Raw genomic sequence first — 17,055 nt, forward strand, 5'->3', positions numbered from 1 at the left:
TACTAGATGACCATGGGAGGGGACCCTAGGGGAGCCAGGCTGGGTGTTTCCTTGTTTTGGTGATCCACTATGTTTTTTCAAGATGGTGACCAATCAAAGTATAAATGATAACCCTTTGTATTATTTGCATCTATCATATACAAACTGAATTCACAGCATTTGGGAGGAGGTTGTAAGAGTCATGTTGAAATAAGTGGAAAATAGGTTCAGTTCATTCTACTTGCTTTTTTATAAATGCAGAAAGATTGAGAAGTGGTTGCTCCCTCCTATGGTCTGGAATGGTACAATTCCTTCTGTCACCTCACACTGGTGCATGTTTAAGCCAGCCATCTATGTTGTTTTAAGGCATGTTTAAGCCAGCCATCTATGTTGTTTTAAGGCTGTCATTTTTAAGGAAAGGCTGTAGTAATTTAAAAAATCTTCAACATCCAGATGTCTGGGAAAGTGTATGGGAGATCTGGGAAATGCTGTCTCTATAGAGCTTTATGGGTCCACCTCCATGTAACGCAAATGGTGGCTGCGAAGGTTATTCAGTTTTGGGTATTTGGAATTCAATTTTGCATATTTGGAACCAATTATTTGCAGAAGCCTAGTATTTTCAAGGAGAACATCAGGAACCGCTTTGAAGTTCTGAACCTCATTAATAGGGAACCAGAGGAATTGTGGAATTAAATCAAACAAGTTGTTAAGGATGAATGTGAAAAGAGACTGCCAAAGACCAAGAAACAGAAGAAACCAAAATGGGTGTCAGAACATAAGGTGGAAATTGCCCAGAAGAGGAGAGAAGCCAAAGTCAAGAAAGATAAAGGCTGCAGGAAGGAAATTAATAGGGAATTTTAGAAAGCTGTTAGAAGAGACAAGGAGCAATACTACAATGACATCTGTAAAGACCTTGAGGATGGAAATAGACACGGAAAAACAAGGCAAGTTTTCCAAAAGATCTCTGAACTCAGAAGGAGTTTTCATCCTCAAATTGGTATGTTAAGGGATGCCAAAGGACAGATAGTAACTGATTCAGAGAAGATCAAACAGAAATGGAATGACTATACTGGAAATCTGTACAGCAGGAACATCAATGTCAAAGATACTCTAGAAGATATTCCCTTCTTGCAAGAAGCTCTAGTACGGGAAGATGAAGTGATCAGTCTACATACCCATATCAAAGAAAACAGACTTAACAGATTGAGCAAACCATAGCACAATATTGTTAATTTCACATGCTAGCAAAATAATGCTCAGGATCATCCAATGCAGATTAGAACCCTACATGGAAAGGGAAATGCCAGATGTTCAAGCTGGTTTCAGAAAAGGCCGGGGAACAAGAGACATCATTGCTGATGCACGCTGGATAATTGAGAAAGCCAAAGAATACCAGAAAGAAGTCAATATGTGCTTTATTGACTACAGAAAAGCCTTTGATTGCGTTGACCATGTCAAGTTGTGGAATATCCTTAGGAAAATGGGCGTCCGAGAACATTGTTCTCATGAGAAACCTATACACAGGACAGGAAGCCACAGTCCAGACTGAACATGGTGAAACAGACTGGTTCCAGATTGGCAAAGGAGTAAGACAAGGCTGTATAATTTATCTTTCTTTATTCAATGTATATGCTGAACATATACTTAGAGAAGCTGGACTGGAAGAAGATGAGCGTGGTTTTAAAGTTGGAGGAAGAAATATCAATACTCTGTGCTACGCTGATGACGCCACTCTGATAGCTGAGACTGTGGATTATCTGTACGCTCTAGTAATGAAGGTCAAGGAGCACAGTGAAAAAATGGGACTACAATTAAATGTAAAGAAGACTAAACTAATGACAACGGATACAGCAACCAGCCTCAGAACTGACAATAGAGACACTGAAGTGGTGGATAGTTTCTGCCTTTTAGGATCGACCATCAACAGTAAAAGATCCAGCAGTCAAGAAATATGCCGCAGACTAGCACTTGGTAGGGTTGCAATGAAGGCTTTGACGTGTCTACACCTACAAAGATTAGAATCATTCGGAAAATGGTTTTTCCCTTGACACTCTGTGGATTCAAAAGCTGGACCTTGAAGAAGCAAGACAGAAAAAGCATTGACGCTTTTGAACTTTTGTGCTGGAGAAGACTTTTGAGGATACCATGGACAGCCAAGAAAACAAACAAATGGATCATAGAACAAATCAATCAAGAATTTTCACTCGAGGCACAAATGACCAGGCTCAAACTACAGAGACATTATGCGAAGATCCAGCTCCCTTGAGAAGTCTATCATGCTGGGAAGGTTGAAGGAAAGAGAAGAAGAGGATGACCAGCAGCAAGGTGGATGGACTTGATTACGACTGCACCACTGAGATACCTTAAAGACCAAGTTGAAGACAGATCATCCTGGAGAGAATCTATCTATGTGGTCGCTAAGAGTCGACACCTACTTGATGGCACTTAATCAATCAATCAATCAATCACCACTTAACCACCAGTGCAGCAATCTACTCATTCAGACCAGCAGTATAGGAATGTCACTCTGTGTTTTGGTAGAAATGACCCCTCAAGTGTGATGGCGGAAATTTGTAACTCAAAAATGAGGAGAATTCACTCATGCATAGAGGCACTTGCCTGCCTGCAAAATCTCAGATAATGCTAGTGATTTGGTAGATATGATCGCTTTGTGGAGGGTGTATTTATGAAACGGTTATGATTATTCATTGGATGGAGGCTGGTGTGACCAAAATCATGCACAGGGTCATGTGTAAACCACCCTGAGGCATTTTTTAAAGGCAGTATATAAATAAATAAGTGTGCAGATGTGCTTAAGGGGTTTACACTTATGTGTGCAAACAATATAAGACACTCGCAGAACAATGATTTTATGACAATCCTTGTCTTTTATAGAAAGGTGTAACATTCTATTCACAGGTACTTAATAATTGTTTAGAAACTTTGGATTAGGTACTTTGTCAACGTCTTTAATGACATTCCAAGCATATTAAACTGATAGGATCTCCTTCGTTCTAATGTTTATTACTACTATAAACATTCAAATAAAGTAATGGGCCATGACTTTCCTTTTCAGCATTTGTTAGTCTCTCTCAATATATAGCAATAGCAATAGCAATAGCACTTACATTTATATACCGCTCTATAGCCGGAGCTCTCTAAGCGGTTTACAATGATTTAGCATATTGCCCCCAACATTCTGGGTACTCATTTTACCGACCTCTGAAGGATGGAAGGCTGAGTCAACCTTGAACCCCTGGTCAGGATCGAACTTGTAACCTTCTGGTTACAGGGTGGCAGTTTTACCACTGTGCCACCAGGGGCTCATATGCGCCACCAGGGGCTCATATGTCATGTTTACTCATGTGTAAAGATTTGCATGCATAAGCTCTGGTTTCCCCATTCTTTATTCCAGCAGTACCTCCTTGTTCTATATTGGAAATCACATTCCAATGCAGGCTGTCCCAACTTCAATGGTTTTGTGAAAATGCAGGGGACTACTTCTTTGTCAGGTGATTGTATGGCTCCAAAGCAATCTGAGGTCACCAGAGAACCTTTGTATCAAGCCACAGTTTCACAATTTTGTATAGAACTAAGATAAAGTCTCTCCTGCCTGCTTTGTTAAGGAATATTCTCTAGATATGCAAAAATTCTGGATATATGTTCTATTGGGCATTGCAGTGACACCTGAAGATTTTACACTAGCAGTCAATGTTAGATAATGCATTACATGCTGTAGTTTATTTTTTTCTTTTGGAAATTTATATTCTGTTTCTCAGCCAATGACAGGTATGCAGTAAGCCCATATATCTGTAGAATAATCATAAGAACATAAGAGCATTTCTGCTGGATCAGGCCCAAGGCCCATCTAGTCCAGCATCCTGTTTCACACAGTGGCCCACCAGATGCCTCTGAGAATCCCAGAGGCAAGAGGTGAGAGCATGCCCTTTCTCTTGCTGTTGCTCCCCTGCAACTGGTATTGAGAGGCATCTTGCCTCTGAGAATGGAGGCGTCCTATAGCCGTCAGACTAGTAGCCACTGATAGACCTGTCCTCCGTGAATTTGTCTAAACCCCTTTTAAAGCCATCCAAGCTAGTGACCATCACCAAATACTATGGCAGAGAATTCCATAGATTAATTAGATTGGCTATGCACTGTGTGGGAAAGTACTTCCTTTTGTTGGTCCTAAATTTCCCGTCCTTCACTTTCATGACATGACTCCTGGTTTTAGTGTTGTGAGAGAGGGAGAAAAATTTCTCTCTGTCCACTCTGTCTACTCCATGCATAATTTTATACACCTCTATCATGTCTCCCCATAGACACCTCTTTTCCTAACTAAGAAGCCCCAGATGCTGTAGCTTCACCTTATAAGGAAGATGCTCCAGGCCCATGACTTTCTTGGTTGCTCTCTTCTGCACCTTTTCCATTTCTACAATGTCCTTCTTTAAGATACCAGAATCCATCCCACAGAATTTAGGAGATTATGGATTGTTCATCAGAATTCAGGTGCCATGTTGTGAGACTATATAAGCAAATTCACATTAAGATCACCAAATCCTCTCCATAAAGTTGAAAAAAAAGCATGGAACGGGATGAGCTTCCATGTTGCACCGCTCCCACAAGTAAGCCATGAATGTTTAATTGGAACTGCTTTCCACAGTGTAATCCCACGCATATTTACTCATTAAAAAGTCAGTTCAGTTCAGTTTTATTTCAGTCTCTGAGCAGCAATATTCAGTAGGCAGATAAACTTTAAACATTAATAACAATTCATCCTAAACTATAACAATCAAATTAGGTATTAGAGTCTGTCTAATTCTATTGGCCACCACATAAAATTTGCAGCATTATATGTCACACTGGAGTCATGCTCAGCAAGAAGAAAACCTTTTGGCCTTCATGCTTAATCCTCATGTGCAATGATCAGGGTTTCGTTCTCTGTGCACAATGCCTCATATCTGCTAGATGTTCTTTATATCTATCTTTCTATGAGGCACTGTGCAAAGAACAAAACCCTGGTCATTGCACATGAGGATTAAGCATGAAGGCTAAATGGTGCCCACTAAAATATCTATTTGGGGGATTGAGAGGAACCTACAGAGAAGGAAAATCAAGGAAGCATTATTTATAGAGAAATTGAGACCTGCCATAAAGTTTATTTGCCTCTGAGAAGAATCAGGTGATTCCCCTTTTCTCTCCCACCCCCCTTCACTCCTTATCTCTCCGCCAGTCATGGAAAGAGTGTTATCATGTCTAAGGAATTTAACAGCTGGGGAATGGAGGAGGTTTTTATCTGTGTTCATTCATTTATTTGAGGATGGTGTATCACACTGAAACGTCTTGTTTTTTTATGTTTACCAGCTTTTTTGGGGGGTTCAATAAAAGGTCTTTTTATTGAGAACTGTTGTTAATATGCACATTGCATCGCCGCCATATCAACTTACACTAGTCTATTAAAGATTTGATACATAAGGAACTGGAGACTTAGCACTTTTTCTTTTTTAAAAAACAAAGATGGGGTGAATCCTGTTCTCTTGGCACATATGCTGCAGGAGAACAAGTTGTGGAATGGCATTTTGGAAGCAGAATCCCCCACCTCCATCCATTGTGGCCAAGCACTTTACTTGAAGCAGTAGTCCTTTCACAGATAATCTTGCAACCCACTGCTCTCCAGGCCGTGTACATGGCTGATTTCCTGCTGTAACTATCATAGCAAAGCTACAAACACTTTTCAGAAGTGGCTCACAAAAACTGGAGTGTATATATTCCATCTATTGTGAGTAGAGTTAATGTGAGATAACCTAAAATTATACATTTATCCTGTTTGCAGGTTTCTGTAAATCGCGTTAATAGCTATTGTGTTTAAGGTCTCTGCCTGTAGCATTAGGCAGAATATTCTGCTAGTTACATTGTGTGCTTCACTGATGGTTACTACTTATCATGAATCCACTAATTAATCCTTGCAGGGCGAACTCTGCTGGAAAAGCTGTCCAGCCAGCAGGAGAATGCACCACAAGAAGAAGCAGAGAAGCTTTGTTCTTGGATTATTGCGATGGGTCTTCTGCTCCCTTTCAGCGATTGCTTCAGAGAGCCATGTAGTCAAAGTGCACAACAAAGTGCACCAACCTTTGATGTAAGTCACAGAGAATTGTTGTTCATTTGTAGTATTTATGAGAAATACTGAAAATACTACCAACATTTATGAGAAATGAAAAACCAATACCAACCTGGCATTGCAAAGGAGCAAGGTAAGGCTATGTGAGTTGTTGCAGTGCTCCCCGAGGTCACAGAGCTGACAGGACAGCCAGAAGGGGAGATAGCTATTAAATTTCTGGCTACCCTTCCTCTGGAACGACCTGCTAACGTTACTACTTCTATTCCTCTCCACCACCGGAAATACTTCTAATCCAACCCCCCTGATTTGTATAGGAATTCCTTCCGGTTGTTAAAATTGTATTATTCTGCTATATAGCGGTGTATTTTACCCCACTTAACAGACTTGAAAATCTGTTAAAATCTAATATGATGCTTACACAAAAATCAAAAAGCACTGGAAACAATCTAGGATAGTTTGTACCCCAATTATATTGACTAGAGTACACATTTTGCCCCATATGCAAGTGCATATGGAGTCCATATGCAGGAGCATTTTGGATATATTTCTACCCCAGAGTGCCCCCCCCCCAAATAAATGGTATATATGGAATACTTCATTGGATACTTTGTGTAACAAAGTACTGGTGGCAATGTCTGCGAAGGGCTAAGTTGCAGAGACACTAACTTGCAAGTTTTTGCAGAAAGTATGCTTCTAGCATACAGTTTCAGCCCTATATAAAAGGAGATTCAGCAGCATCAGCAGTAAGACAGCATGTCTGATTCTGTACCCACACAGTTTCTAGATAGCTCACAGAGTTGAAGAATATGGATTTTCCAAATTATGATGTACCCCAAGACATCAGCATATACTATGCTAGAAGTACTGAACTGTAAATTCAGTGCATCATACTGCAAAAAGGCACATGGTGAAGTACAAGAATGTTCACAACATTCCTCCTACAGTGAACAACTGCTCTGACACAAAAATTCACTTGATATGAAGTCAAATAATTTTTCTTATTTATTAATTATTTATTTATTCATTTTTAGACCACCCTTCCAAAATGGCTCAGGGCTGTTTACAATTAAAACAAAACCATTAAAACCAATAACAGTTAAAACAGAAATATAAACAATATAAAACATCAATTAACAATTAAAACATCATAAAAGCAATTAAATAACCAGAACAATTAAAAAACCCTGGAAACCAGGTTATACCATTAAAACAATTAAAACTAATTAAAAACCCTGGAAGGCCAAACAGATAGGTTTTAAGGGCTTTCCTGAAGGTCTTGACGTTTAGTGGAATGATTAAGCAAAAAATGGGTCTAAGGGTGAGCAGTAATGGTTACTATGGAATCATGGCTGCTTACAGCTGATGTGAAGTGTTTGCCTGCAACAATACATTGTTTAGGATTGAATGCTCTTCTTTAAGCTGTACTTTAGGCAATGTTCTGTGATGGATTGGGGCTGGGCAGAACTCTTCTGTTAACATTTGTTCATTAAAAACTGATCACACACCTCAGTTCCTACAGTTCATTCATCCTGAGCAGGATCATCTGCCTTGTATATTTTTAAAAAGGCAGGATGGAAATATTTTAAGTGTAATAAATAAATCAGAATGTTCTTTTGAATGTTACTTTCTGGTGAAATCTTGCAATAATTTGTATAGAAGGGTGCTAGTGAGGTTGGGCACTTACTTGGGCCCCAGAACCCACAAAGGGCCTGCTGACTAAGCAGCATTGTCATTTACTGCTGCACAGAGCATTCAAGAACATCAGAGGCAGAATGAGAAAATTCCCCATTTAGATGCCTTGTTCTTCCAGATTAAGAGGGGCAACTGAGATTGCCATTGAAGAGTTCCCAAAATCTTGGGTCCAGCACTTAGGTTGTACACTTTTTTTTCCTGTTTTGTTTTTTGGGCAAATCCAAAACACCCCATTTTGTTCTTTGTTCAAAATCAGCCAATCCGAAACACACCAATTTTGTTCTTTGTTCAAAATTGCAAAATCCGAATCCAAAATGTTTTGAATTTTTAAAAATGGCCCCAGGGCAAAACTAGCAGGTGGGGTGGTAGTGCCCAGTGGCTGGAAGCTACCACCCAAATTTCAGAGGAATTGGACAAAGGGCTGACTTTGGGTGAATTTTTGAAGGTTTTTTTCCCATAGGGGAAAATGAAGGTTTCAGCAAAAGTATAGCTTCATGTCGGGGGGAAGGGGTGGCCCAGCGCAGAGTAGGGTGGGTGGTAGAGCCCAGTGGGGGCAAGGAAGCTGCCAGAATTATTTCAAAGGAATTGGGGAGAGGGCTGATTTGTAAAGATTTAATGCAGTTTACGCATCTAAAGTTCTTCCCCATAGGGAATGATGGAGGTTTCAGCAGCCCCATAACTGCACTTGGGGGCACTGGGGTGACCTAGAGCGAGTGGTGGTGTAGAGCATATAGGGTGCCAGCCACCCCCATGAGTTTCTAACCCATGGGGTGCTGGGTTCTGTTGTTTCTGAGGTGTTCTGAGTGTAGATTCTCTGGTAGCATATGAGAGTGGATTCATGGTTTGTCATTGAAAATCTCATATGCTACCAGAGAATCTACTCAGAACACCCCAGAAACAACAGAACCCAGCACCCTACAGGTTAGAAACCCATGGGGGTGTTTGGCACCATATGTGCACTACACCACCACTTGCTCCCAGGCCCCCTTTCTGCTCCAAATCTGCCCCAAAGGCATGTAAACTTCAGAATTTCTTTAAAAAGCAGCACTTTCCCCAATTCCTTAGGAATCTGGGTGGCAGCAGGCACCTATTGGGGCACTACCACCTGACCCACTCTTCTGCCCCCAAAGCCCCCTTTCTTCCCCAAATCCACCCCAAATAACATCAACATCACACATCAACAACAACAGCAGAGCTTTGCAAAGAACCAGGCAGATTTCCAAAGGTCACACACATCCACATCCGCCCCAGAAATGCAACTGATCTACACACAACAGTATGAAACAACAACAATGAAATTCACACTGCCCCACACAGTGTGCACACTGCCCCACTGGCCAATGAAGGTAAATTTTATCCTTAAATTTCCTTAAAAGGAATAAGGAGGCAATTGCCAGCAGATCAACCCATGCTTTTGCTGGCCAATCTATAGGCTGGAAGGGCCGGAAATCAAACAGATGTCAAAACTGAAAATGGAGACTGAAGGAGAAAGACTTTTCACGATTGCAAAATGGAGTTCCAAAACAGCCGAAACAACAAAACGTTTTGTATCTGAAACAGGGACGTTTTGTTTCAGCTACCATTTTTTGTTTTGTTTTGAGAATTGGGTGTTTTGTTTTAGGGATGTGCGAACCGGTTTGGATCTGAACCGGGGGCGGTTCAGAGGTTCGGATCTGAACCAAACCACCCCCGGTTTGAATCCGAACCGAACCGAGGGTGGTTCGGTTCAGACCGGTTCGGATCAGTTTGGACACCTGAAAATTGGTAGGATGGTAGCTGGCACCCAGGGGTACCTGTCACCCAAACCCCAAAGCAATCGGACACTCGTATGATTTTTTATGAATTTTTTAAAATTATTTTTATTTTTTTCTCATAGGATATAATGGGACTCGAACCAGGCCATTATTCCTTATTGTGGAGCACCCATGGGTGCCAACAACCATGCAAACCCTGAAGCAATCAGACACCCCTATGAATTTATATGAATATTTGAAATATTTTTAATTATTTTTCTCATAGAGTATAATGGGACCCGAACCAGTCCATATCCCCTATTGTGGAGCACATATGGGCACAAAAGCAGGGTGGGTGGTAGACAGATAGGGGTGCCTACCACCCAAAAAATCCCAAGGCAATTGGACACTCCTCTGATTATTGGTGAATTGTTAAAGTATTTTTGAATTCCTCATAGAGAATAACTAGGATTTCAGCAAATGTATAGCTTCACGTTGGGGGGAAAGGGGTGTCGTAGAGTGGAGTATGGTGGGTGGTAGTTCCTAGGGTGGGCAAGGAAGCTATCAGAATTATTTGAAAGGAATTGGGCAAAGGGGTGATTTTTACGTGATTTTTGAAGTTTACGCGTCTTTAAGTTTTTTCTCCATAAAAAAGCATGGAGGTGTCAGCAAATGTATAGCTTCACGTCGGGGGGAAAGGGGTGTCATAGAGTGGAGTGTGGTGGGTGGTAGTTCCTAGGGTGGGCAAGGAAGCTATCAGAATTATTTGAAAGGAAGTGGGCAAAGGGGTGGTTTTTAAATGATTTTTGAAGTTTACGCATCTTTAAGGTTTTTCTCCATAAAGAAGCATGGAGGTGTCAGCAAATGTATAGCTTCACGTCGGGATTGTTGAAGTTTATGCGTCTTTAAGGTTTTTCCTCATAATAAGTTATAATGGAGCTTTCAGCAGCCCCATAGCAAAAGAGATTTCAAATGAGACACCATGAATCCACTCTAATATGCTATCATAGAATCCACACGCAATACCTCAGAAAGAAGAGAACCCTGTACTCCATGGGTTAGAAACCCATGGGGGTGGTTGGCACCCTATGTGCACTACACCACCACTCGCTCTGGGCCACCCCAGCACCCCCCCAAGTGCACTTATGGGGCTGCTGAAAGCGCCATTATAACTTATTATGAGGAAAAACCTTAAAGACGCGTAAACTTCAACAATTAACCAAAAATCAGCCCTCTGCCCAAATCCTTTGAAAAAATTCAGGTAGCTTCCTTGCCCACCCTAGGAACTACCACCCACCACACTCCATTCTATGACACCCCTTTGCCCCCGACGTCCTTCCCTCAGTGCAATGTGTGGCATGCACATTGTATTGGGGATTCCCCCCCACCTCCCCAGACAGGTGCTCTATGTGCCCATCTCTGTGACTCCTTGGGCTGCACACGATACCCTGTAGCCAGGTTAAGAGTGTGAGAGCACCTTAACCTCGGCTAACAGCCAGGATGATTAAGGGGTTAGGTGGGTGAAGAGTGAGGGGATCCACGAGGGTACCATGGACATCCCTACTCACAGTTTCCAAAGATTCCAAATGCAAGTTAAAAACATATTTTGGAAACTTGTAGCTGCAGATTGCTTATAAGCGGCTTCTTTTTTGCTGAATAGTTTGTTGTAAAATACATTGTATAAGGACCTGTAGTGCAGCTCCTTATCCATGCAATATCTGTTTTTAAACATTGATGTAGGAATGTTCTCAATATTTCATTTTCATGCAGCTCGTCAAGCTCCCTAGTGAGTTTAATGTTCTTTTTTGTGCACCATCTATAATGGGGAAGGACTGATAATTGAGCTATTTGCAATTTTTAGGATAAAGGAAATAAATATGAAAGAAAACAAACTCCATAATGTGTAGAAATGAAAATGTATATTTTTTCTCTTATCAAACATTTTGTAATTTCTGCTCTGCTTTGCTTGTGCCTAGTCTTTTATTTTGTTTTCCTTTCTATCTCCACACACACACACACACACCCCGCCCTGCTGGTAAACCAATACTGCTGACTAAGGCTCCTTGTAAAATCCTTGTAACCAGTTTGAGCAGGTCTGTGTGAATTGATTTCAATTGAGTATCACATGTGCATCTGTTAACTATTTCAGGGCAGACTTCTTTATCTTTGGCTCTTCTCAAAGCAATGTATCTTGTAGTGTTGTGAAGAAGTATTGCTTTGGGTTTGCATTGCTTTGGGTTTGCTGTGGCTATGTTGTTAACTGTGCTTTAGGCCTTCAATAGCTACTTATTTATTCATAAGATGAGTCTGTATACATCAGTAAAGAAACAAACAAGATAATGGCACGCCCTGAATTCAGCTTGGAGGTCATGTACATTTGTTCCTTGCAGTAAGTAGCATGTTGGCTTAACTGTTAACGATGCTGTGGGTGAATGCTCATCTGTAGAAAGGTAGGAGACAACAGTTTTGTAAACTGGCATAGAGAGGTTTGACAGAAAACTGAAACTGCTTGGGTAAATGTCAAGGGATGTAATAGAAGGGAAAGCAGCAGCCTTACGGATTGCAAACTAGAAAGGTATCTCCCAGATTCTGCAGGGAAATAGCTTGCTTCGCCCATGTAAGATAGCTCTGCATTTTTAAAGGAGTATCTAAACTGCTCTGTAATGGCATGCATAAGCAAAGAATCCTCCTTTTGTCAGTAACTGTATATATTAGGCAAAGTATATATCTGGCAAAGCTTCCAAGCTTCAGACAAGAGAGTCCTCTTTTATTCTGAGAACTTTCAGTAGGAGCAAATTCTGAATGTGAAAGAGGTGGACACTTCAGATGTAGGGTTTTTTTTTTTGCTAATTTGCTTTATAGTAAATGAAAAGCTTGTCATTTGGGACTATAAGCAAGCTGCGTGCAGAGTAGAAAATGTAGATCTGAATTTAATTTATCGAATTGTAGAAGTTCGCAGTTCTGGGCATTATTCAAAACAAACTGTTTTTCCATAATGGTTCTTGGGTATTATTATAATATTATTATTATTATTATAAAATGGTTACAAGGAATATTGGTATGTTAAGAAACCATGCCTTTATTTCTTCTAAATCATCCCTTGTCATGTGTCATTTTGTTTAAGAATGTGTGTGTGTGTGTGTGTGTTTAAGTAATATAAAATACAGAAAGCTGACATTCTTAGATGGGCTGAAATGTTTCTCTTCATTTAAGAATGCAAGAAGAATGGAGATGGGGGTTCATACATTGACCTTTTAAATAAGAATTTTGGACCTTGTAGAAAACTAGAATAATATATATAATCCTTCAGATCAAATTTAGCCAGAACTATGCTTGAATTTTATTCATTTTTCTTTGCAGTTGAGTATTATAATTATATTATGCAACTGCTATAATTGCTATAATTGATAAGTGTTAAGGTGCTTCTCTTTGGAAGTTTAACATTGTTTTGCTCAGTGACTGAGGATTTACTGTAACTACCTACCAAATTTACTTATAATGAGTTTACTTTGCTTCACCTATCCTGTAACATTCTTACATGGGAAACTGAGGTCAGAATAGTGACTGACTGACTGGCACAAAGTTACCCAGTTGATCAATGAGTTGGGATTTAAGCCAGGTTACACACTCTAGATCTAAATCTTTACCCATTAAATAGCACTGGCCTTACATGTTTATATAACTTAAACTCAGTATGGATTATACTCCCTTCTTAAATTTCTTTTCTTTCCCTGCCAATGTCATCTTCATCAATTATTAAAAAATGATGCTTACAGGATTTTTAAAAATAATTTATCTGACTGGCATTAAACATAAATTATGGTAGAGACTGACTTAGCTAGCATCAGCTGTTTGGTTTGGGCATTATATGGAGCTTATATATTATGTCTTACTCATTGCTTCTCTTTTTAAATATATATTTTGTCTCACCAGTCACAACAGAATAAGAGTTTCATAAATGCTGACAAATTTAAAGCTAGACACATCTATGTTTCCAGAAAGGCAGACATAATTTTCTAATATAATACAGAGAGACTAACATTTTACAAAGTAATACTTTTGTTTTACTGTAATAGTCTCAAACCCAGGAAGAACCAGAGATCAGGGCTTGAAGAAACAAACCATTGCATTCTGGAAGCTAAATACTTTCTCTTGTTAATTAATTAATCAATGCCCCTCCCATGTGAATTGTAAATAAATCATGTTACAAGAAGCTGCCATTTTTTGCCATGTACACAGTGATCTCCTTGTGATCATAATGTGCTGTAGTTCAGTAAATATGTGAAAGAAATTTTTCAATCAGGTTTAAGATTGTCACAGTTGCTTTGCCCTTAGAACCCACCTCAGATTCCACAGGCCCTCAGTATCTTTGCTTGGCTACTTTTACATATAGTGTACATTGAAGATGACAACTACAAAATCTTTCCAATTCAGCTGCTATTTTTGATTACTTATAACAAATTTATATTCACCTTTAACACCAAAGAAACAACCCCTCTTTTATTATCCAACACGTACTTGTGCTTTGCTTAGAATGTTTACTATTAATTTCATGCTTATTATTCATATTTTTATTTATTTGATTTATTTTTTACATTTTATATCCCACTCTTCCTCCAAGTTCATGACTATTCACTCTGAGGGCTTTCTTTTAAAAATATTTTTTAGGATTGCTCTGAGCAACCTAATCCTTACATTTTGGTCTCCAGAAATGTTGCCCCCACAATATTTGTGCTAGTACTTTTTGAGGTCCTCATGTTTAGTGGGCAAAATATAAAGACATCTTTTTCAGAAAGATGAAATTCACTTCACTTTTTTAAAAAGCCATAGAATTATTTAATGACATAAAAGGTATAATATCAAGTAGTAATATAATACTGGATTGTGAAATATGCATTGGAATAGCTTTGGCTCTTAAAAATGTAAAGTTTACATCCTTTTTTTAATTTTGTAAATAACTACAGCAAGACCAGCTGTATACCTGGGCTGCAGTCAACCAACCCACTTATTCATCAGATTACATTGAAGGAAAGTTTCCAAGGAGAATTCCATCAGTGTGGCCACCACCAAAGCCTCCAGATGAAGAACACAGAGTGAAACATATAGAAAAAGGTAATACCTAAAATTGAAAATGGAATGTACTACAGTTGGAATTATTGTGTGATCAGCACAATTGAAAATTGGACCTCTTTTAAATATGAAATTTTACTCCATGTGTAGTAGTCCAGCCTCAGAAGAGTTGGGTCAAAAGATGTAAACTGAAGTTTTCCTTACAAACTCGAGGTTATATATTGTATTTTGCGTGCAAATGACCTATGCAACTACTCTCTAGTTATTTCATTTCAGCCTTGCATCATTTTACTGCATTCCTAGAGAAAAGGACTGAGGTATCCAAGAGAAGAGTGTGCAGTCAAAGAAGTATTTGTGATTCAATAGTTTGATAGCAGTGATCTTGATTTCTACCTTGCATTTCCAGCATGTCTTTCCTTTGGGAAGTGCTTATTATTAACACAAATCTAGTACCTGTTCAATCCCTTGGAAATTACTGGTTTCATAACTGCTCCTCTCTAGGACTTGTTAATCAAGAATGATTACAAAGTCTCTTATGACTGTCAGCGAGGTATATGGTAACCTTCTTTTCTCTAGACTGAACATGCACGGTTGTTTAGCCTTTCCTCATATGAATTGCATTCTAATCATTTTGAGCTTTCCCTCTTGAATCTTATATATCGCCTGGGTGTGCCTTGGAATGTGCATCCCAGTGCCCAGCTGATTAGCTGGGCGGAGGATGGGCCTGATTGTCTGAGGCGCACCCAGGAGGATTAGTCGCCGTGGCAGTGGCAGGCCTGGCCCCAGAGGCAGTGGCGGGCCCAGCCCAGCCGTGGAGGCAAGGCCCAGGAGGGGAGGGGGAAAGTGGGAGGGCAGAAGTGGTGGAGGGGAGGAGAAGCAGCTGGGCCTGGAAGTGGAGATTGGGGCAGAAGGTGGGGGGGAAGAGGTAACTGCCGGCCCCAGAGCGCACAGATGCTCTGTGCGAGGTCGGCTAGTTTAAATTTATTATTGATTTTCAAGTAATTGCAGCAATGTTTCTCCCAGAAAACAACCTTGACATCAGTAAAAATCTATACAACTGAAAATATAGTATTTTGCTTCCTGCTACAGAAAACAATTCCATTCACACTATTTCACAGTTCTAATTTACTAATAAATTCCTAATTCCAGCAGCTTCCAAGTTGTCTTATGTTTTCATTAAGTAAAACCACAAATTTCTTCTATTTGGTGAATCTGTCTAATAATTCATGCTTATTAATCTCTCTTCCTTAAGAGCACTATAAGTGATTTCTATCCATGCATAGCAATGGTGGGTGTACGGTTGGGGTCATGCTCAAGTCAGCCTGAGGTCCACACTTTGGACATCACCCATAAACAGAGGTCAGTTGCACATACAGTAGGCTTAGTGTATTCTGTGCTTTCTTCATAAGTTAAGAGGCCTATGAATGCTGGGCTGTACATGTGTCGGCCCCTGTTTGAATAATCATGGACCTCAGGCAACCCTGAGAGGTACAATGCATGGACTGGAAGGGACAGCAGAATAGTCCCTGCTAAATGTAGATTGGGGAGATTTGCATAGGGATAAAGAGAGTTTTAGTCCACGTCCATTAATAAAAACATTTGAAACCTATGTTTTTGGTGAAAAAAACTTCTTCAAAGCTAGCAATATTTGTTTCCAACATGTTACAATCATAAATATATTCACTGAAGTCTAAACCACACTTCTGAAACTCTGTGCTTTGCACCTATTAAGGCTTTAATTGCTTCCGTTTAATATGACATTTAATGGCATTAGCCTTTGAACAACATCATATATTCAGTTACTTTGATACCTGCTATAATTCCTTCATAGTTACTATTTTAACTAGTGGTTCTACACAGCTAGTTATCTTTCATTTTATAATGGTTAATTCTTACATTTTCTCAATATAAAATGTTGAAATTATTTCCATTTTTATCTCCCAAATAGAAGAGTGAGGCTGTATTTGAATGAAAATGGAATGGGGGAAGACATGTCTCTTGTTTCCTCTGCTGAATTTTGTACATAAACCTGAGAGGGCTGCATTCCATATATGCGCACTGGGCTTAATACTTTAATTTCTTCAAGTATTTTAATCCATCAACTTTGATAAATGACCTGTTCCTTTGTTCAGCCCAGTGAATACAGCTGATAATGTTGGGTTTCAACCTATAATATACAGCTTCAGATTCCAGTTTAGGCAGGATGAAAATAAGGGGCCTTAGACAAATTGGTTGATCTTGCTAGTTCCTGATGTGGCTTAGTATAGTTGTATGAAAAACAAAAAGTTAGTATGGCTGACATCCTGACTAATGAAACACTTGTGATTCTAGCAGCTGTGGGGGTACAACAAGAGACCATGCACAGCTCTCTCTGTCCCTCTGCATGAGTGCAGTTGTGCAAGAGCCTGCAGACTCTGGAAGGATTCTGCAAGAGCAGAAACACCTCACTGAGTGAGGGTCAGTGAT

General features: G+C 39.7%; 1 protein-coding gene across 2 annotated transcripts in view; it reads left to right on the top strand.

Moving 5' to 3' along the window:
• Positions 1-17,055, top strand: part of FMN2 (formin 2) — a 293,915-nt gene that overhangs the window by 48,976 nt on the left and 227,884 nt on the right. For both annotated transcript variants that reach the window (XM_053300841.1, XM_053300851.1), the window contains 2 exons: positions 5,946-6,112; positions 14,484-14,631. In XM_053300841.1, the coding sequence (XP_053156816.1) occupies positions 5,946-6,112; positions 14,484-14,631 (315 nt within the window). The remainder of the gene's footprint in view (positions 1-5,945; positions 6,113-14,483; positions 14,632-17,055) is intronic.

The sequence above is a fragment of the Hemicordylus capensis genome, chromosome 1 (genome assembly GCF_027244095.1).
Source record: "Hemicordylus capensis ecotype Gifberg chromosome 1, rHemCap1.1.pri, whole genome shotgun sequence".
Taxonomy (NCBI): Eukaryota; Metazoa; Chordata; class Lepidosauria; order Squamata; family Cordylidae; genus Hemicordylus; species Hemicordylus capensis.